This window comes from Acinonyx jubatus, chromosome D1 (assembly GCF_027475565.1).
Source record: "Acinonyx jubatus isolate Ajub_Pintada_27869175 chromosome D1, VMU_Ajub_asm_v1.0, whole genome shotgun sequence".
Lineage (NCBI taxonomy): Eukaryota > Metazoa > Chordata > Mammalia > Carnivora > Felidae > Acinonyx > Acinonyx jubatus.
In genome coordinates, this window is record NC_069390.1 from 24,759,846 (window position 1) to 24,782,581 (window position 22,736).

The window sequence follows — 22,736 nt, forward strand, 5'->3', positions numbered from 1 at the left end:
GTTGTCACATTAGAGCGACAGGTGGTCCCCACACTGGACTTGAGTGGGCAGCTTACTTTGTCACTTGATCCTCTCTGCATTCAGTACCCCTCCCCTTATCAGATACATCTGCCTACAACATCCCACTATTGAGCGATTATTCTGTGCTAGGCACCGTGCGAAGTGCTTACACGTTCCCTCCCTTTTAACCCTAACAGCCCTGTGAAATAAATAATATTACCCCCACTTGAAGACGAGTAAATTAAGCCCATCGCGGGTACATCATTCACACAATCACCTAATATGTGCCGAACTCAAACTCTGCTCTTCCTGACCCCAAAACTCATCCTCTTGACCCACTGAGCCCTGAAGACCCTCAAGAAAGCAGTGAAATGCTTGGCGAGTCCTACTGGAAGTGGATGAAAGAGCAGGCACAGACAGATCGACGGTGTTGCTCCCTTCATGAAAGGCACCTCATGAAGTTTTCTCTGCGAACACTTCCAACCGCAGATGTGCAAACCGAGGAAGGCTGCTGTGGCACACGATTGTGTTTTTCCGGCCCGAATTTACGACTGAACAGAACTTTGGCTTACGTCAAAACAAGAGGCAAAAATGGGTGCCCACGCCCCAATTTCACAGAGATGAGGACTTGTAAAGAAAGCTCATCGAATCACAACATTGAGAAATGAGGACGGTGAAAAAGCACGCACAGCCTCCGCCCAGTTTGTGGTGACAGAGACCAGCAAGGGTCCTTGATCCTGGGCTTCTGGACCCTACGGACCTTTCTCCTCTCAAAAGATATTCTTAGGATATCTGTTACTTCATCTGTAAAAGGAGAGAATGGAAGTGAACTGTCTCCGGGTGCCTTCAAACTCCAAATTTTATGTCTTTCTGAAATGGCAAAACCAATTTCATATCACCCACTGGGAGCGGCTGATAGAACCTTTCTTGGAAGGAGATGTAGGTAAAATAGGTCCAGTCCACACATGGGCTTTCAATCACCTATTCAAGCTCAGTTTCATGCTTCCCTGTAATCTGGACTTCTGGGATTCCCAGTCATTTCTTGTTTCCGCTTTTCGGGTACCCACAGGGGTAACACGTGCCGCAAGAGTCCTCGACTCCCCACAACCCACGTGGAATTGGAACACGCAAGAACCAGCTCTGTTTCCCACAATGCTTTCCACCTGTCACGTCAGGTCACCACCTGCACTTTGCTTTTCTTGCCTGGAGACACAAAGACGCTGTCTATTGGCCTCAGCCACTGCTTCTTCAACTATCTGGGGTAAAAACACAATTTTGTTTGTTTGTTTGTTTAACTTCCAATCCATCTCAGACGGATATTTTATAAAATAGAATAAAAGTAAATTACTGGGAAAAAAAAGTGTTGCCTAGATGTCACAGCAATAAAAGTGCTGTGCCATTCAAACGGCAATAAAAGTTTCTAAATGTTCACTCTTCATTTCCAAGTTTGTCTTGCCACGGACCCGTGGCAAACCACTCAGAACAAACAGTTCACAGAACCACGCAGGATGGCAGACCACACCGAGCGGGATTGCCCTAAATCCCTTTCCAATTCAATTCCAGGCATCTATTAGGCAATTTCTATGTGTGTGCTAGGAGCTGTGGGCACCAATGATATTTAGACGGCTGGCTTGAAGCCTCTTTCAGATGCCGCGATGAATCCAGAATGAGGTTGGGCCAATTCAAAGTGAGACTATCATTAAATAATCCATAGGTTTTAACTTGAAAACAGGGCAGATTGCATGTGGCTTGAGAAATAGCACATCCAAGCCAGAGAAGATGATGTGTAATCGAGAATGAAACCTCCTGTATCATCATGCAGTGCTACGTTTGCAAGTTCTAGACAAATCCCAACCCCCTGGCCACACGTTTTTCTTGATCTTGGCTTTAACCCTCCCTCAGAGGGTGAGAAAGAAACCTGTGAGGCAAGAACTCAGGAGTCGGCTCACCCTGTCCATGCCTAACCCCTCAAGAAGCCCTCATCAGCTCTACCTCCAAAACACGTCCTGAATCCACCTGGCTCTACCTCCGCCATTAACACCCCTGTCGCCACCTTCTCATACCCAAATTCCTGCAACACCAGCTGGCCTCCCTGCCTCTTCTCCCCACTTCATACAACCTCATCAAGCAGAACCGACGTCTTGAACTACAAAGCCCATCAAAGACTGAGCAAGCAACCCAATGGCTTCCCATGGCACTGAGATTAAAATCCAACTCTCCAGCATGATCTACCATCTCTGGATGTCCCCTACCTGTCTGACTTCGTCTCCCACAACCTCTGCTTTCCCTCGTTGCACTCTGGCCACACAGGCTTTCCTCATCCTCCTCTGGCCACCAAGTTTGTTCCCACTTTAGGGTTTTGGCCTGACTATTGGCTCAGCCCGGAAGCTGGCTTTCGTCAGGTCACTGCGAGCCTGGCTCCATCTCGCCATTCCACGCCCTGCTTACCTGAAACCTCCTTCATGAGGTGTGCCCTTCCCACCTCAATGCTCTCCATCACTTCACCCAAAAGGATGTCCATCCCAGCATCTGTCGGTAATATGCGTTCTGTCTTACTCCCTGCTTTAAGTCCGGAGTGCCGGTGCCTTGCATATAATGAGCACTCAAGAAATATTTATTGTCTGAGTTGCTATTTAGTATGAAAAATAACTAATCACTTATAAAAAAAAATGTAGTAATAGAAGCTGAGGGATTTGTTTGCTGACTTACTTGAGATTTAATTACGTGGAGGATTTTGATGAAAAGAAGGAAAAATATTGTAGTACATTATGGTGCTAATGTGTGGGAGTTTTCATTGTTTACCCCTGACTTCTTCCTAGGGTTTTATTAATGAGCCACTATCTTGTATGTGATAATGTATTACAATGAGCTCCACTGGGTTGTGGGTCAAGATAAAATAGCACAGTGTAATTTAAACGAAATGATGTTTGCTTGGTGAACGGCACACTCATTTAACATTTGCTTCCTTCCTAATGCACTTTAGCCGTGTACTCCCCAAGTCGAACAGACCCGGCCTCTCTCCCATCTACTCAGGGGAGGCAGTAGATGAGCCAGCTGCTGAGCAATCGAATTTGACCTCGGAAAAATGCAAGAATCAAGGTGGCCCCTCCAACAGCCACTTGTCAAAGACTCACCACTTTGCCTGATGGCCTTTGAACGGATATTGGGTCTTTTGACAGCCACCTGTGCTTTTCTGAAAAGCCAGGCAGGTATTCACCACCTGGTCACTTCTCAGAAGCAGCTCCACGTGCCAAAGCAGGGCACCGATCCCAAAGAGGTGGCATTCCCTTCAACAGACAACCTTCAAAAGACGGGCAGCACCTTACGCCCACCTGTGTCAACTGTCAGCTGCCCACAAGAGAGGGCGCAGGGGTGGGAATGCCCCTGCTATCGTGGGCTTTCATCGCTGTGGTAGAGAGAAGCTGCTCTTGTGGGCTGAGAGGGACGGATTTCAAGGGTTTCTTTGCCTTTGATGTCAACCCTTCACTACCACAGGATAAACATGTGCCAGCTGTGGTGCAGCGAAGCGTCTCACAGGGGAGCAGGACAGGCTAAGAAAATACAATCTCACAATACCTGCCCAATACATCACACACATGGTATTTGCCTTTGATGCTACATAATCTAGAGGAGCCATCTCTGCCCAAAAGAACACTGAGCTCAACTTCTAGAAAGTTATAAAGAAAGTCGATTTACTTCTCTTAGCTACAAAAAGTCAGTATTTGCAGCAGTGAGTCCAGCCAGCGTGGCACTGGTTCACCACTGGCTTGCCTGGGCTGTTGCGTCGACTTCTCTTTCCTGGGTCAAAATTTGCCACTGTGTCGTGTTCCAAAGTGTATATTCATTCTTTTCTCCTTCTCCCACATCTCGCCTAAGATGATGATGGACGTTCGGTAGACACCCAAGTGATACTGTGTTCTTAACACTTTCTCTTTGATTAATTATTGTCTAAATGGGGTACCATGTGATAACTGTCCAATTTTGGGGAAATGAACGTGTGAGCACACTTTTTGCAAAATGTATTTCATTTCTCATTCTGAACCATTGTGATGGCGTGGGACTGGTTATTTATTTGATACACAGCATATTAGAGTTTAATTTCAGCATGATGAGTGATTGCTTTGGGTGCCATCTGTGTAAAACTCTCTATGATCCTTGTAAATTGAAGACGATGACCAAATAAGATATAATAGACCTGTTCAGGCTGACAACTATGGAAACCATGATGTAAGGGAACAAATGTTCCAGAGATACAATGCCCAGTATTTTACATGGTCACCGACATATAAGAAAGTCACATGTCCTTAGTGTTTTTGAACACAGAAGCATCTCAAGTCCAACACCCCAGACCCCATCTGCAAGTTGCATATATTCCTCTGTTTGTTTGTCTTAAATTAAAAACCCTTCTCCCGAGTTCTGTGCACCTGCACATGAGCAGACAGGTGTTCAGTTGTTTAAATACAAAACAACAAGCAACACACATCTCTCTATGTTATGCTTACACTGATGGATTGGGGGAAGCAGACACAGATGCTATAGGCAAAGACACAGGTCAAAACAATAAAAAGGAACAGAGTTGAATAAAGACAGATGCTGCTCGTTTTTCCCCGAAAAAGGTTAACAAACTCAATTTCAGCAAAACAAAAAGGCACGACAAACGAACTAATCTGCAGAACTTATTGACATGTGGAAGTAAACTGGATTCACTGAAAAATAATCATTTTCATGCATGTACATATAAAATATATATCATATACATATGAATATGCATCAATTATGGGATGACCCTATAGCCAAATCATTTAAGAAAGGCATTAACTATTCTGTAAGAACTAAAGCCTCTTCAGGGATCAGTTGACTTTATTTTCCAAAGCTAAGTCCTCTGCAGGTCCGTGACACCAACCTTCTTAAACCCAAGGACTTTGGAAATCATTTTTGCAAAGGCATCTGATATCCTGGTTTAAAATAAAAATGCCCCAATCTGTGTATGATTGAAATCCTTTCCAGGTTTCCCCATCCTTGTGGGGGTGGGGCTGGAGGGGAAGAAGAAGAGAATAATTAGTGGGGTTTTTTTCTGCCTGGTTGTTAAACACCCTAATTACTTCAAGCGTCATTACCGCCACTTGCACATAAGCCGTCCTCTGAAAATACTTTTCAGTCTAAACTAAAATTGATGCTAATTTCTTCTGAGAATATTGCCAATATTAACACAATTTGGAGAGTTATTGGATTTACTTTTTTAATCTTAACAGGGATGTCAATATTCTAAGTGCACGAAATGAAGATAATCTACTGCCATCTGAAGTGGAACCAGCAACAACAAAACTCTTTGGAAAGAATGCACATTTTTATAGACATGAAAAATTATAATTATGTATCATGTACATAACCATGATTACTGACTTGCCATTATTTTGATACTAAAATGTCCTCCAATATCTGTTCATGCAAAACTTACTTACATTGGAATTACATTGTTGCTTTTTTTTCCCCTCCAACTTTTTTACTGGATGGAATTATTTTTTCTAATTGTTACCTCAGTACATCAACATTCTGGCATAGCTTGTACAGATATTTTGCATTAGTGTCTTTACCGTAAGTTCAATGAGTTAATAAACTGTAACATTGCTTATTTGTTTCTATAGCAAACTCTAACAAACAAAGCAGACACTAGATAAGTATTAGTTGAATGAATAGATCTTAACTGATCCATTTTTATAGCACTCGACCTGGATTTTCTAAGTAAGTAATGCCAGTGACCAGAGCCATGATGTTCACGAGACAGTGCTTACTCATGATGCAAGAATGGATGAGATTTGGTGCCTGCCCTTGGGCCCGGGAGGAAAACGTGTACAGACAATACAAGGCAGAATGTGACAAGTACTAACCAAGTGACAAATATCAAGGTTCTGGGGAAGATGAAATTATACCTGGGTGGGAGAATGAGGAAGTCTTCATGAAGGAGGTGACCATTGGGGGACATCTGAAAGGCAGAGTAGAAACTCACTGGGCAGAAATGAAGGGTGACCATCCAGAAAAAAAGAACCATAAGAAGGAAAGTGTGAAGATGGAAGGAAACATCTGGCAGCCCCATGTAGTCTGCTTCATCTGTATTGTGGGGGTACGTGGGTATACGGCATTGAGTGCTAGGTTGAGGAGTTCTGGAATAAGTAGACAATGAGCAGCTGTGGTAGTTTCGAAACAAGATAAGTGACAATGAAGATTAGTATGCCAGCAACGTGGAAAACAACCCAGAATTGAGAGAACAGAGGCATTTAGAGTCTAATTGGGAAGTAAGGAGGCTTCTGGGAGAAGATAAGTAAAAAAATGAAGGCTTGAATAACAGCAAGGGGGATACAGGGGAGGGAATGGGATCAAAAGGTAGCACAGAGGCAAAAACACCAAACCCTGGCAACCAAAGTGGTGCCACAAACAGGAGCATCAGGAAGAGAAAAAGGAGCTGCTTTAGAGGATCGGGCGCCTACCGCACGAATGCCCGGGACATACTAACGGCAAGCACCCGGAGATCCACCACCCTAAAGCACCTGTCCCCTCCGTCAGCATCAAGGATCCCAGAACAGGGATCCAAGCTTCCACACGTGCACACCTGAGGCTTTCTACCCCATGCAGGGATATCTACTACCCTCTTGACATCTCACTCCATTTCCTATTGCCCAGTCATTTCAACAGAGCAAACACAAGAGCTTTCCCATCAACAGGCACCTTTCTCAACACGACCGAGGACAAGACATGCTGTCTTCACCTTCACAGTTCTGACAGTCTTGTCCTGCGGCAGCACTTGGCCAAGGAGGATGTGTTTTCTTGCTGTTTGTCCTTTGTTGTTCACGGAAATGGTTTTGCTGTTTTATGGATTTAAAAGGAATATAAAATTCAAAAAGAAAACAATACACATATTGCAACAAAAAACATGGATGATAGGGGAGCCGGGGTGGCTCAGTTGGTTAAGCGTCCAACTTCGGTGCAGGTCATGATGACCCGGTTCATGGGTTCAAGCCCTGCGTTGGCTCTGCACTGACAGTGTGGGGCCTGTTTGGGATTCTCTCTCTCTCTTCCCCTCCCTCTCAAATAAATAAATAAACTTTTTAAAAAGTCCTTATTTGGGGCACCTGGGGGATTCCAGTCGGTTGAGTATCTGACTTAGGTTCAGGTCATGATCTCACAGATCCTGAGTTCAAGCCCCTCATCGAGCTCTGTTCTGACGGCTCAGAGCCTGGAGCCTCTTTCAGATTCTGTGTCTCCCTCTCTCTCTGCCCCACCTCTGCTCACACTCTGTGTCTCAAAAATGAATAAACGTTAAAAAAATTTTTAAAGCCCTTATTTTTAAAAAATGTGGATGATAAAGTTGAACACAATCTCAGAAAAATAGAGCAAAAAGAGAGGAAAATAGGAGAGAAGGGAATATAAAATAGGAGAGAAGGGAGCAGAGATCAAAGAAATTCAACATCTGAAAAGTGGACATTCTAGGAAGAAAGGAAAGAGGAAGAGAATTGAAGGAAGAGAATAATCAATAATTCAAGACAATTTCTCAGAACTCTGGACATAGTTTTCCAAACTAAAAGGCTACTGAAATGCCCAGTATAAAAAGACAAAAACAGTCTTATGTCAACACACATCATCATACATTTTCAGAATGCTGAGGATAACGAACTTGCATACATTTCCTTTACAATCCAGCCATGCATACCACCCCCTCCAGGGTCACCTCTTCCCAGCACAATCCAGCCCAGCCCCCTTCCCACCCATCTCCCCCCAAATAGAAGTCAGACCAGGTCCCTCCTCTGTTTCAAACCTTCTGTGCTCTCAGAAAAAATAAAAATATAAAGAAACAGGGGAATTGGACTTTAAGACTACTTCTAAAGTCGGATGACTCTCATGAGCATTTACATTTTTGAATGAATGGATAAAGGATTCTGCTCTACAGACAGCTACCAAAATGGAACTTTTCTTCTTCCTACCTCTCTCCTCGAGGCTTGTGTTCTTTTCCCTTTCAGTTTGACTTCAGTCATCAATGCACTCTTTTAATGCAGATTGTTGGTCATGCCAGGATTGTATGAATGGCTCCTGAATGAGATCTTTAATGGAAGAAGTCATAACAAAATTTCAAAAGAGCAGTTGAGAAGTAGGTGAAGCTTCCAAGATTCTCTCAACTCTCCATGGGGCTATGGTGAGGAAAAGAAGGCAACGTGGAACATGGAACCATTCTATTCGATTAGGTTAGGTGTTCCACATTTGCACTGGCCATCAGACTATCATGAGTCTAGGAAGTAAGAACTTACATAGTCCTATACAGAAGTTGATAAGGTGAATACAAAAAGTGCCCAATATATGTCTAACCAAACTGACTAGATGAAATGGATCTCCGGATTATTCAAACTGATAAGCTTACACTTTCAGGTTCGGTTCATTCAGTAAATACTTATTGAACCCCCACTTTTCTCCGGGCCCTTTTTGTCAATAAAAAGGCAGAGTAAGCCCATGCCCTCTTGTAGCTTATGTTCTCATGGGAGCGTCTGATAATAAACAAGGCAAGGTAGGGTAGGGATGCGTAGTGACAGGGTGAAGGTTGTGAGAAAGAAATTGCTTTGGATAGGGTGGTCAGAGACACATTTTGGGGAGATACATTTCACCGGAGACCTGAATTGTGACAGAATCCAGCCATACGAAGACCAGGGAAGACCAGGCAGAAAAAATAACAAAAGTAAAGATAAGTGGAAGTGGTGTGTTTAAAAAATAAAGAATGAGGGGCACCTGGGTGGCCCAGTCCGTTAAGCATCTGACTTCGGCTCAGGTCATGATCTCGCAGTTCATGAGTTTGAGTCCCACATCATGGTCTGTGCTGACAGCTCAGAGCCTGGAGCCCGCTTCCGATTCTGTGTCTCCCTCTGCTTTTACCCCTCCCCCATTCACACTCTGTTTCTCTCTGTGTCTCAAAAATAAATAAACATTTAAAAAAAGAGAAAAATAAAAAAGAATAGGGACTGATGGGAACGTAACAAAAAATGAGGAAGACAATTCAAGATAAGATTGGAGAGGTAAGCAAGGGCCATAATATGTAAGGGCTGGGTAGGCCATGGTCAAGAGTATGGATTTCTCTTCACATATGGAGAAATATTTTTCTAGAAAATTCATAATAAGACTGACTATACTATTGTATTCACTCACCATCAACTGCCAAGAAACAAGCAAATGAAGTTTTTTTCAACTGTTGTTTTCACATTTTATTTCAACCATATGGTTGCTGAGCACTAAGGAAATTTTCTTTTTTAAAAAATTTTTGAAATTTTTAAAATTTTGTTTATTTACACATTTATTTTTTAATTTAGATCCAAGTTAGTTAGCAGATAGTGCAAAAATGATTTCAGGAGTAGAACCCAGTGATTCATCCCCTATGTATAACACCCCGTGCTCATCTCAACAAGTGCCCTCCTTAATGCCCCTGACCCGTTTAGCCCATCCCCCCTTCCACAACCCGTCCAGAAACCCTCAGTTTGTTCTCTGTATTTAAGAGTCTCTTATGCTTTGTCCCCCTGCCTGTTTTTATATTATTTTTGCTTCCCTTCCCTTATGTTTTGTCTCTTAAACTCCTCATATGAGTGAAGTCATGACATTTGTCTTTCTCTGACTAAAGAAATTTTCTTTTTCTTCTCTCTTTTTGAAATGAGGCTACAGTTCCATCACGTTCATGGCAAAAGAAAAGAGAATCCTTGATGAAGGAATCAAGGGAATTCAGTGTCAGATCCAAAGATCTTATCCTCTTTCTTGTGCTGATCCACTTGAGGTGGAACCTGAAAGCGTACGATCGCTCAACGCACGGGCCACCACACGGAGCAGGCAGGACGGGCGCTGCAGGCTTGAGGCGAAATGGTCTCTATTCAAGCCAGCTTGTGTTGCAACTCCTGCGTTATTTCAAGACGCTTTTAAACTGTTTGTGTTCTTCCCTCCCATTTTGGTATACACACACACACACACACACACAGACATATATAAATATATATATATATATGCAGGTGTTCCCTTCTATCTTTTGCTCTTTATTAATCTTACCTCTGATGCCACTCCCTAATCAAGGTGCGCATTATCCATCGATACAAGTGCAGGCTTCTTCTAAAGGTGCTTGGTTAGGGGTTTGCCAGCCGACGTAAAACGAACCATTTACATCAATTCAAGGGATACCTAAAGCCGAAAGTCATGGAGGAGCATTTGCTAGTTAGGGCAAGAGTCACAGTGCAACTATTTCACGCAAAGGCTTTAAGGAACACATTTTCCAGTGTCGCTCTTGCTGTAACGCACAATTGCCCCAAGTAATACAGGAATCAAAAATTGCCAAAAGGAATAAAGCCAAAACCTAGTGCACCGGCTACCCAGACGGAATGCTCTGTGGTACTGCCCGCCTACATTTAGCCTGGCTGCTTACTGAAATACTCCACTAAAATGCAGTTCTTAAACACATAGAAAGATAGTGTTTTTTTCTATTACAAAACATTTAAGTCCATAACATTGAGGTGTCTTAAAAATGGTGACGTCTTTTTTTTTTTATTCAAAATACCAAAATACTGCATATATATTCTGAGTCAAGTGAGTTTCTGGTCTTGTGAACAATTATATCACAATGTGTTGTCTCCTCAAGTCAGTGTGTAGACAGATTGTGTGCTAAAATCTTGTCTTCATCTCACAGTTGCTCTTCCTTTCCCACACTGTATCAATCAATAATCCTTGCTTGTTATTGCTTGTCCTACCTCAAAATCTCTAATCAAATCCCTCCACCTCCACCGCCTTGATTCGAGCTCTTATCTCCCATACAAACTATTCCAAGAGCCTCCAGCCAAAAACTTCTACTGATTGTCCTGAGCAGGCTCAAATATCACCTCCCCTGTGAAGATTCCCCAGCTCTCCATCCATGATTAAACAACTCCACTTGCTTTGCCCCGGTAACCTTTGGTACACACCGCTCCTACAACATAGATTTCTCCCTCCTGCAGTGCTGTCAAAAATATGCAAGCCATGTGTGCAAATTTAAATGTGCTAGTAGCCTCATTAAAAAGGTAAAAAGAAATTGATGCATTTTAATAATCCATTTTATTTAACCTGGTATATCCAAAATATTATCACTTCCACATGTAATCAATATAAAGCATACAATATTCTATAATTTTTCATTTTAATTCTTCAAAATCCAATGTGTGTCTTACATTTATAGCATTTAAAAAAATTGTTTTTAACGTTTATTTATTTTTGAGACACAGAGAGACAGAGCATGAATGGGGGAGGGTCAGAGAGAGAGGGAGACACAGACTCTGAAACAGGCTCCAGGCTCTGAGCTGTCAGCACAGAGCCCGATGCGGGGCTCGAACTCACAGAACGCAAGATCATGACCTGAGCTGAAGTCGGATGTTTAACCAACTGAGCCACCCAGGAGCCCCTATAGCATTTTTAAATTAGGTACTAAGTTGTCATAAAAAATAATTGATCTGTATTTACCTGTCATAAAATTTACAGATGAAAAAGTACAGTCATACACCCACATTGTTCCAAACCTACTTGAAAGTTTTACAGTAACTGCATCAAATGGCAACTTTTTCAAAAAAAAGAGTTGTGGGGCTCCTGGGTGGCTCAGACGGTTAAGTGTCCAATTCCTGATTTCAGCTCAGGTCAAAATCTTGCAGTCATGAGATCGAGACCCCATCAGGCTCCTTGCTGAGCATGGAGTCTGCTTAAGATTCTTTGTCTCTCTCTCTCTCTCTCTCTCTCAACCCCCCCCCCCCCGCTTACATACTCTCTCTCTCAAATTAAAAACAAAACAAAAAAAGACTTGTGCCCTTTCTTCCTTTGTCATTGGCCTACAGTATATCGCTTTCAAGTGTACAAAATAAGGATTGGATATTTGTGTACACCGTGAAATGGTTACCACTGTAAGTCTAATTACCTACCATTTGTCCCCTTACAAAGTTAATACAATGTTATTGACTACATGCCCCAAGGAGGTGTACATTACATCTACTTTTTAATTTAAAGTAAAATTAACATTTAAAAATCAGTCCCTCAGTCATACTAGCTATGTTTCAAATGCCCCATAGCCCAACGTGCAGCTCTTGGCTATTATATTGGACAGTGTAACTCTGCTATAATTAGTGTGTGGGTCTGTCTTCCCCACTAAATCAGACCGTGTCCAATTTACTATATCGTCCCCAGCGCCTAGCTTAAGGTTTGGCATGTAAATGGTGTTTTATGAAAGCTTGTTGACTAGATAAAGAGAAGTGGGAGTCACTTGACTCTATCCCAACATTAAATCAAGAACATTCTCTATGAGGAATGTAAGAGGCACCCACAAGCACAAGCCTGCGTGAAAACTCATTAAGCCTTCGTACATTTGATTTGTCACTGATCCCTTTAATAGTAAAAATTACTTTGACATGCTATTCCCCCTTTTTGTGCCCTCACTGTTCTTTTCTCCTTCCTACGCATTTATGCGTATTCCTCACAATTAGCAGTTCATAATATGTTTCCACATTCTCCAGTTACCTTCTCTGTCTAGGTCTTGCCTTCTGAAATTATATGTTAAGCTTCTGGAGATAGACATCATTCCTTGTACTTTGTAACCATCATCACACACACGGCTTAACGGCAATAATAAAGTACAAGAAATAAACATATGACACATAATCAATTCTCAGATGCCTTCTTTCTTGGCAAAGCCTTTCCCGATCGATCCTAGAAGCCCAGCCTCTCGGCACTCACATTCACACGACTGTCTCTGCATGGCCGGGACCAGGGACCTCCCGACCCCACCGGTTCCTCTCTATGTGCTACAGTGTATTTTGATGCTTCACCCCCAAGGAGGTGGGATGTGGTATCCAATCTTGGAATAGCCGGTATATTACTTAGTTGCTGTGCTCTCATCAAAATGGACCCTTCTGTTCTGTGCACCGTGGGCACCCTGGCAGGACAGCTGAAGCTGAAATGGGACGGCCAGGGTGTCCCGGGGCCCTCTGCACAGGTGGTCCCCTGGCAGGGCGGCTGGAGCTGAGGCAGGTGTGGGCCAGGAGGTCCCTGAGCTCTCTGAACAGAGGGTACCCTGGCGGGTCAGGCTGGAACTAAAGCGGGTTGCCGGAGGGGAGGGGGCTGAGGGGATGGGCAAAACAGGCAAAGGAGACCGGGAGATACGGGCTTCTGGTGACAGCAACAAAAGGCACAGCATAGGGAATAAAGTCAAGGCAGATGGTGTAGCAGCATCGCATGGCGACAAATGGTAGCTACACTTGTGGTGAGCGTAGCATCATGTACAAACTTGTCCAATCACTATGTTGTACACCTGAAACTAATGTAACGTTGTGCGTCAACTGTACTCAAATAAAAAAATTTTTAGTTAAAAAAAAAAAAAGAAGCCCTCTGTAGGCGTCACTTCCTGCCCCCATCTGCCACCTCCATCTCCCCCTACCTGCCATGGGATTCAGCAACACCATGACAGAAGAGAACCCTGTAAGTGCAGAGATCTCTTTGGTCTTCTTAGTTACATCTCCCTACAGACAAAAACCCTGATTGATCAACGCACAAGTAAATTTCCACAAAGGGAGTTCTGGTAGGTCTACCTTTTATTCCGATGCTGCTTGCATAACAACACAGTAAACATTAACACAAAGGTGTCTTGGTGAAATCAGGCGTGGGGTTTCTCTAAACCTGTGTTGGTGATCTGCCTCTGTTGCTTGGATAGCTCCGTGATCGCCTCTCTCTCGGCAGGCGTGAACTTGGGGGTTAGCGTCACAGCATCATAATCAAATTCTTCATCAAGTGAGAAGGGCTGAACTTCATCTCCAAGTACCTGTAAAAGGTAACAAAGGAGAAAAATCCTACAATCACTGTAAACAAAGAAAAAGTTGAAAACATAAACTCCCTATTAATATTTAATTCAACTTTTTTTCAGACTTCAGCACTCTCCGCTGATTAAGATGTTTTTTAGTAAAGGAATACATTCAATTATTCAATTTGACCTAATTTAAGTCTCTTGATATGCCCCATTTGTACCATCCTGAATCTGAATGAATATCATTAACTAATTCCACCCACGGCAAGAATCAGAAAGTCTCTCTTGCACACATTCATTACATTTTTACCACTTGTAGTGTTAGGGCTAGAGGCATATGGAAAAACTAAGAGTTACATTAGAGAAGATACACCTTAAGATTTTGATCAACCTTAAATACACCTTCACCATTTACTAAAAAAAAAAAACAAAAACAAAAAAACCTTGTATCAGTAAAGTAATTTTCAAGTTTATTTATTTTGGAGAAAGAGACAGCATGAACAGGGGAGGGGCAGAGAGAGAGTGACAGAGGAAGAATCCCAAGCAGCCTCCGCACTGTCAGTGCAGAGCCTGACATGGGGCTCCAGCTCACAAAACTATGAGATCATGACCCAAGCCAAAATGGCTAGCCAGACGCTTAATCAACTGAGCCACCCAGGCAACCCTCAAAAAAACTATTTTCAAAGATAAAAATACTCTACACTCAATAAACTTACTTCTTCAGAAACTACCTATAATTCTTGGGCCAATAACAGTGGGATTAGTATCACCTTTAAAAGTCCAGGATCCCTTTTTCCTACCAAGAATTTTTAAAAATTGTTTTAATGTTTATTTATTTTTGAGAGAGAGAAAGAGAGAGAGAGAGAGAGAGGGAGGGAGGCACAGAATCCAAAGCAGACTCCAGGCTCTGAGCTGTCGGCACAGAGCCCGATGTGGGGCTCGAATTCACAAATCGGGAGATCATGACCTGAGCCAAAGTCAGACCCTTAACCGACTGACCCACCCAGGCGCCCCAATTTCCTACTAAGAATTTTTAAAATTTTGCAGAATTTATCTACAAGTCAGAGTAGCTGCAAAGCGATGTAATAATTTTGCACCTATTTATTCATAATCTGTGAGTTTTAAAGACTTCCTAGAGGAAGGTAGATAAAGAAGCATATTTTCCAATAAACAAAAAGAGAATACCTTAAATCACATTGTATCACCCCTTAAAGAGACTCTCCAAAAGCAAATGGTGTGTGATACAATGAAATTATCTAGCACCTCTGTGTTGTAATATGTATGGTGATACTAAAATAATTGAAAACCATGGTTTATGGAAGAATGAAAAAAAATGCCCTGAAGCTATAATCAGCTTTAAATATTCGTGCATTCAAAATTATCTCATTGAGTGGATTTTGCAATGTTCTTGAAAATAGAGCACATAGCTGAGAAGCTATGTGCTGTTATTAAAGGTGAAATAAAAAGCATGAAAAGTGGCCATCCCCCATCTATTTGTCAAGCTGCGTCTCGGGGTTAGGGGTGCAGTGCTCACAGCAATCACATAGCCATCTACCATCCTTTCTCAGTAAAACCAGAAAGAGAACAAATTTCAGAGGCTTGTTCACTTCCTCCTCATTTCAAAGTGTCTGTGTGCTCTCCTGACAAAAGTAATGATGGGAGCTGCTGCTGAGTGAGTTCCCACCACGTGCCAGCCCCAGTACCAGGAACGGTGTGGGCATTAGCAGGAATAAGGAATCTTCTGAAGCTCTGAAAGATTAAGCCACTTGCCCAAGGCTACACAATTAGTAAGGGAGAGAAGCAAGATTTGAATCCAGGGCAATCTGCTTTCGCTAAATCTTTACCTTTTCAACAAAAATACCAGCAAGAATTAACCTTGAGCTTTTCACTAAGCCAAGTCATACATAGCTCTTTGGAAGAAAAGAATTTTTCTAAATAAGCTAAGCAATTCTCAGAGCTTATCATCAAAAACACATTCAAGGCTCCATGTAACACCGTGACTGCCTTTAAGAGAGTGGCTGTACACAGGAAACCCGTGAGTCTGCGGCGTTAAGTGGATCTGTCCATTTTGGTCAGTTTCTAAGGTTAAGTTAAAGCGACAGAGTGATAATATTGTTAAGAACATCTCAAATGAGGAAACGTATAAACAAACAATGCTACAATATGTTCATTTCCTGAACATCAGCATCCCTGTCATTTCTACTTCTACTCAGCAGTGAGCACTGGGGCTGGCAGGCCTGGCCACATTGCGTCCTGAGCTGATTCCAAAAGATCCTGGGAGAGGACGAGGAGGAACCCCATCTCTACCATGTATCCAGTCTGACGGGATTCTTGCTGCCCTTTCATGCCCGGTTAAAGTCCTGGCACCTACTTGTCCACCAAGTTTCAGGCTGCAAGTACCCATATGGGCCTACACCTCTGGGAATTTGAAACCTCCACCCCCACTCTGGTCTCTAAAACCTACCTAGACCTTACTGGCCACTCTCACTAGATTAGAGGTTGCTTTGTCTTCACCCACCTCCCCTTGAGGCTGGAATGCGGTTTCAAAGAAGACAAATCCCTTTGCTGTGCTAAAATCCCAGTGATGCCGGACCACACTCCTCACATTCCCCCTACATAACATATAAACAACTCTCATGTTCCCACCCCACTCCCCTTGAGTTGCTCACTCCATAAACATTTATTGAATGTGTAATATGTATTAGATATGGGGAACACAGGATGAAAACAGCAAAACCTGTGTCCACAAAGTTTCCTAACTTCAGGGAGAAGACAGAAGTAAATGAATGATTTCAACATCATGTGCCATGCTCTCCAACAGAGCAATGCAAAAAAGGTTAGAGAAGCACAGAGGGGAAGTGCTGAAGCTTACCTTACCCTCAGCTGAGTATTGCCACTCTCTGAAAAATCCTACTTGCCTCCCTACTCATCACCCCACTCATGACCCACCTTGTATTAGCAACCCAGACAGAGTAAGGTTCACATGGTGGACATCTAGACTCTCTGATAAGGGCTCACTCCCATAGCCAACTTAGCTCTACATATGGTCTAACCCATCACCTCCCTATTCCCTAAGGTCCCAACATATCTTACAGCCGTAATATCCAACATTACAGTACTAGAGATGTAGAAGTTTATCCTTAAGTGGGAAAATCTTATTTTCCTTTAAGGTTTTTTTTTTTTTTAATACACAAATTTTTTTCTGTCATGGAGCATGATTCTTTTCATCAATCATTTGGTACTAGCCAAAACAAGAACAAAGAATAAAGTTTTTAGCTAGTCAATAAATTTGATGCCAAGGCAAGAATTATTCATTCATAATACGCTTAAAGCTATAAAAGCATACTTAAAAATATAAATTTCTTCACCTGGAAGCTGAATTATTAATGGTAGCTGTTGTTAGATTAATTCCCTAGGCAATCAGTTAAATGCTGAAATACAAAAGCAAGAAACCAAGAATATCAATAATTGTTTTAAAAAAGAATGGAATAATTTCATATTTGCAATGCCAAAATGTGATGATACTCCAGACATTTTAAACCATTTGGGGATATCACTGTAATGTGGCCAGTATATCCCTGATTCAAAAACGTCAGAGGATGAGCCTCCCGTAGTCATTCAGATATTTTCCATTCTTTCCACAAACACTATGTTCCTATTAAATTCTAGGCTTTGTGCTCAGTGCTGAAGATACAAAGATGAAGACTTGTACGAAAGCACAGAGAAAGGAGATAGACATATGAACAAGTTAGTACAGTAAAATACAGTAAGTACAAATCACATAGTTAGGGAGTATTGGGAACAGAGAAGGGATACCTAACCCAGCGCAGACTGGAAGGCAACGGGAAAGAATCAGAGACGGCTTCCTGGCAGAGGTGATATCTAAACAGAATCTTAAAGCGTCATATCAGTTAACAAGGTTGAGGGAAGAAGAACTTTGCAGATAAGGAGAGTTCTAGGGAACAGGCCAAGGAAATAAGATACAAAGTCTCACATGTGAGGCTCTGCAAGTAGTTAAGTAGTTAATGTTAAGGTAGAGAGAAGCGAGAGACAAAGGTGGTGCCAGATCATGATGGTCGAATATGCTGTTTATCCTAGAGATGATGAAGTCACTGAAGGATTTTTTGGAAGCAAAGTAGATACTTGGTCATCTATGCATTTCAGATAAATTCCTTCATGCATTCAAATTTTAACTGAGCACCTATAATGAGACAGTGCTGGACAGATAGGTCTGCACAAAACAGAAAGATGCCCGGCCCTCTTGGGAGGTTATATCTAGATAGGTTAGTTTGAAGATTACAAAGGGTAGATCTGGAGTCAAGGAGGCCAGTTAGGAGCCTGCTGAAGCAGTCCAGGCAAGAGATAATGAGAACAGGAAGCTGAGAGCCGAGATGTGAAAATATCAGAAAGTAAAACTGGCAGCACTTGATGACTGATCTGGATGCGGAAAGGGAAGGAGGGGATGAACGCAAGGAGGGAAGCAGGTAAAGAAAGGTAAGCTGTTTCTAACGTGCTGATTTGAAGGCACCTAAAGGAATCCAGATAGAGATAACAACAGGCAACTGAAAACAGAAACCTGAAGCTCAGAAAAAGGTCTGAGGATACACATTTGGAGACACAAGCATAGAAGGTAGTAACCTAGAGATAAATGGATTCAAGTATGTAAGTGGGAAGAGGTTTGGCACAGAACCCTGAGCAACACCAACTCATCGGGGATGGATGCAGGGAAACCCCCAATGGAGGCAGGGAAAGAACAAACAGAAATGCACAGAGCATCTGCAGAGAACCAGAAGGACCACAAGGGCCCAGCACAGTGGAGTGAGAAGCCCAGTAGAGAGGTCGATTAAAATAAAGCTGGGAAGTGTCCATTGGGATCTGGCAGTTAGAGAGTAATTGGGACCTTTATTCTGAATACACTCCAGCACGTGCTGGAGCAAGGACACTCTGTGGTAGACTGAATGAGGCATGACGGGAAAGGAAGCAGCTAGGCTAATAGTTTCTCAAGTCTAGATGAGAAGGGGAGAACAGACCGTAGCCAAAGAGGGCCTGAGGTAAAGAGAAGGCTGTTTTTCTTTTCCTTTGTTTCATTTCATTCCATTAAGGATGCGAGAGACTTGAACACATTTACATGTGAACCAATAGAGAAGAAAAGAGAGAAGGGCCTTACCATGTTACCACACCAGAAAAAAACACTCTCGGTAGGTAGTGAGGTTTTTTGTTTATTTATTTGTTCATTCAACACTTATTGCGTGTCTACTGTATGCATAGCCCTGAACTCGGCACTAGTTTCTACCTTTTTGCTTTTTAATGAAAAGTAAGCTTACGAAGACACACATCAGTGAATTCAAAGTTCTCCAGGACGAGGGTCACATACGTAATTCAAAGCAGATGTATACTGCAATTCAGAAGACATCACTGTGATCTTCTAAATGGCAGATTTTAAAATACAGTACGGGGGGCGCCTGGGTGGCTCAGTCGGTTAAGCGTCCGACTTTGGCTCAGGTCACGATCTCACAGTCTGTGAGTTCGAGTCCCCATCGGGCTCTGTGCTGACAGCTCGGAGCCTGGAGCCTGCTTTGGGGTTCTGTGTCTCCCTCTCTCTCTGCCCCTCCCCTGTTCATACTGTCTCTGTCTGTCTCAAAAATAAATAAACATTAAAAAAATTTTTTTTCTAATACAGTAAAAGTTGCAATTCTATTTATGTATTTCAGCTCTTGGCTACTGTGGCACACACTGGGAATTCTCTTCCTTCAGGTTAGGTTCATTTCAGGGTTCTAAGCTGTAAGACTCCACGGTTTTTGGATTACAAACTGAAATTCTGATTTATTTCAAAGAGAATAATTTGTGCAATGGAAAACCAAATCCCCTGCTACTAAAAAGAAAACAACTGTGAATTAAGTTATTAACTTGTTATTTTTGCCTAAGGAGCTGAGAGAAATATGTGGATTTGAGGGGTCTCATTTCAAATCTAATTGAAATCTTTTTTGTAGCCTCTCAGGGAATAGAATTTGCACACTGTTAGAAAACAGCTAGTTTCCTTACAATTGCTCATGTGACTTATTCTAAGAGAGACCCTGTTACAGGAGGAATCATTTTCATTCAGATTACCACACAGGCAAATTAAAGAAAACAGGACTAATGCTCAAATCAATAAGAGCAGCATTTAGCTGTAGGCTATCTTACAAAGTAATATAGTAAATAAACTGTCTTTATAGGTGAAAAAATTTAGAGTCTCATTATGCACTAGAAAAACAGGAGATCTCCCGTTGAAATACTACAAAAGTTTCTTCTATGAGGAACAACACACAATTTTTCATCTTCCTAATGTGGATTTTTTTTTTCATCTATAAAGCTGTCCAAAATTCATCAAAACAGAATAACTAAGGCAAGAAGGTATTCACAAATAGAATATAGAAGGTTCTTGGAAAATGTTTGACTCGAAGGGGGAGATGCGTATGTGTAAAACCTGGTAATTTGTGGCCTCTTCTTAGGCAATTAAGAGGAAGTCAAGACATCCAGGCTACACTTTTGTCTTTTGAGACTGAAGTTACAGAAAGCAGCTATCATCTCGGGCCCACAGTAGTCCCTTGGTAGGTCCTTACAAGACATATTTGCTAGAAAATGATTCTTATGATCTTTTCTGGAAGTAGGTGCCTTAAAATAAGATTAAGACTGTTAAACCAAGGTACAGTTGATACAGCATTATGATTCTAGACAGTTCTGAAAAGTTTCTCTAACAAATAGTGGTTAGAAATAAAAATCCCAACCAAGATATTCCAGATATTTGAAAAACAGCAAAAGTTCTTCATCTATGTTTCAGAAGTTTGCCAACACAGAAATTGTTCAGAGCATTTTGATTCCAACATTTAAAAAATGTTCACATTTTCTGGGAAGAAATCTATATTCCTTTTAAAGATACAATCATGTACAAGGTTTTAACTTGCATTTTTACTGGCTATTTGATAGATTCTAGGAATCATTCCGTTTCTGTAACCTATCAACTGAAACAATTTTATAACAATTCCTCTATGGCACTAGGTGCCATGACCACTGGCTGGTCCAGTCATTTGTATGGTCACAACTGAAGTCAAGAGTGTGAACAAGTCTTTAAAAGAAACTGATTCCTGCCAGAAATAACATTGCAATTTTATTTCTTATTACTCAGAGAAAGCAATCTGTAATCCAAAAAGCACATTGAAAAGTGGCTGTCCCTACCAGTTTATCTGGTACCAATTTGGGGGTTTAATATAAGCCTGCAAGCATCCTAGACATACTTTTGTGCTGTCAGTAAACTAAAGTTCCATGAGAAAGAGGCAATTTAAAATTGAAATGTGTGGACTACCTTTGACTGAACGACTGCTTCCATAACAGAATATCTTCAGGTGACAAGACTAGTAGTAACTGAATGATCAAATAATCAATCCCTAGGGGTTTTATTAGGAAGCAATAATAAAGAGCCCTTCACAGCTTCTTGTACCTGATACTCTTTGATGCTGGAGTAAACAGGGTGATAAAGGTCCTTACCCAACATCACCGGCAGCCTTGGTTAGTGCATGTTTGTAAAGTATATACAGAAGAGTTGCAAAGGATGACAAAAGACGACTTTCTAGATGTACAAGTGGGAGAGACATGTGGCAGGGACGTCATTCTCCCTGATTGTGAAGGACATGACTGGATGACCCTTCCCAACACCCCCTGTGCTCGATAGGAACATGTAACTAACGGTGACCAGGGGAATATGACAATGTCCTAAGGCATAGTGGGGATCCAGAGAGAAGGAAACTGGGCCCCTGATGGCCCCAGGGAACAGTGCCAAATGCTCACTTTAAAGGTTTTCCATAGGCTGTTGTATGAGAGACAAAGTTCTATCTCTTTTCAGCCACTTCATTATTGTTGGGATTCTCTGCGACAACAGCTTGGCCTTACCTTAATGACCAGCAGATGTTTACAGGACCTTGGAAACAAGAATAAAAAGAAAATGGCCAGTCCAGAACAAAAAAGAGAGAATCTATTGCATAAGCACCTCCCCCAGGTAACACTGTCCTATAGCACGACACACATCATGATATAAAAATAGTTTCCACATAAAAACATAATAGCTCTCAGTAATTTTTAAAGTTTTTCTAATGTTTATTTATTTGTAAGAGAGAGACAGACAGAATGCAAACAGGGGAAGGACAGAGAGGGAGACATAGAATCCAAAGCAGGATCCAGGCTCTGAGCTGTCAGCACAGAGCCCAATGCAGGACTCAAACCCACGAGCCTCTAGATCACCACCTGAGCTGAAGTCATAGGATCAATCTACTGAGCCACCCAGGCACTCTGCTCCCCCATGTTTAAAAAGAAATACACCTATTAGAAATAGATGGCACTCAGAGTGATGCAATTAAGCAACTTGAATTTAAAATTTTTCCAAATCTAAGAAAAATTAAAAGGCACACAGATATAGCAGCATTTCTCTGAAAGGACGAGTTACAAACTCAAGGCAATTTCAAAACTGATTGAACTCCCTGTGGGGTACCTCTTCCATTTCTTTGTGTGCCCCTCTCCCAGTGGGCACCAGCTCGACCTCAGAGGTGAAGGGCTGGGCCACGGAAGGAATGTAAGGTGGAACAGGTGTGTGGACGTCCTCCTCCACTTCTCCTGGAAGCAGCAGCAAATCTGTGAGATACAAAATATTTCACCACGTTCACAATTGACCTAAATTACCTAGAAGCCTACAATAGCCAAAAGAATGAAGCAGAAATGCTCAAGTAAAGTCATTCATTTCACAATGCTTGTGCTCATTTGGGGACTGACCCAAGGGATTCTGTTTTCCATTAAATAGAAGTCATTGGTGCATTTATTTTTATCTTATTGTCCCAAAGTTACATTCCATCCAAAAGGTCTGGGAGAAGTATCGTTTATAGGGTGACTT

At 42.0% G+C, this 22,736-nt stretch overlaps 1 protein-coding gene across 5 annotated transcripts in view; it reads right to left on the reverse strand.

The window, feature by feature from the left end:
* Nucleotides 1-13,592: 13,592 nt before the first annotated feature.
* The window catches only part of IFTAP (intraflagellar transport associated protein), a 65,233-nt gene continuing 56,089 nt past the window's right edge, over nt 13,593-22,736 (reverse strand). For all 5 annotated transcript variants that reach the window (XM_027072871.2, XM_015074408.3, XM_015074411.3 and 2 more), the window contains 2 exons: nt 22,341-22,480; nt 13,593-13,837 (listed from right to left, as the gene is read on the reverse strand). In XM_027072871.2, coding sequence (XP_026928672.1) covers nt 13,673-13,837; nt 22,341-22,480 — 305 coding nt within the window. In that variant the 3' untranslated portion in view covers nt 13,593-13,672. The remainder of the gene's footprint in view (nt 13,838-22,340; nt 22,481-22,736) is intronic.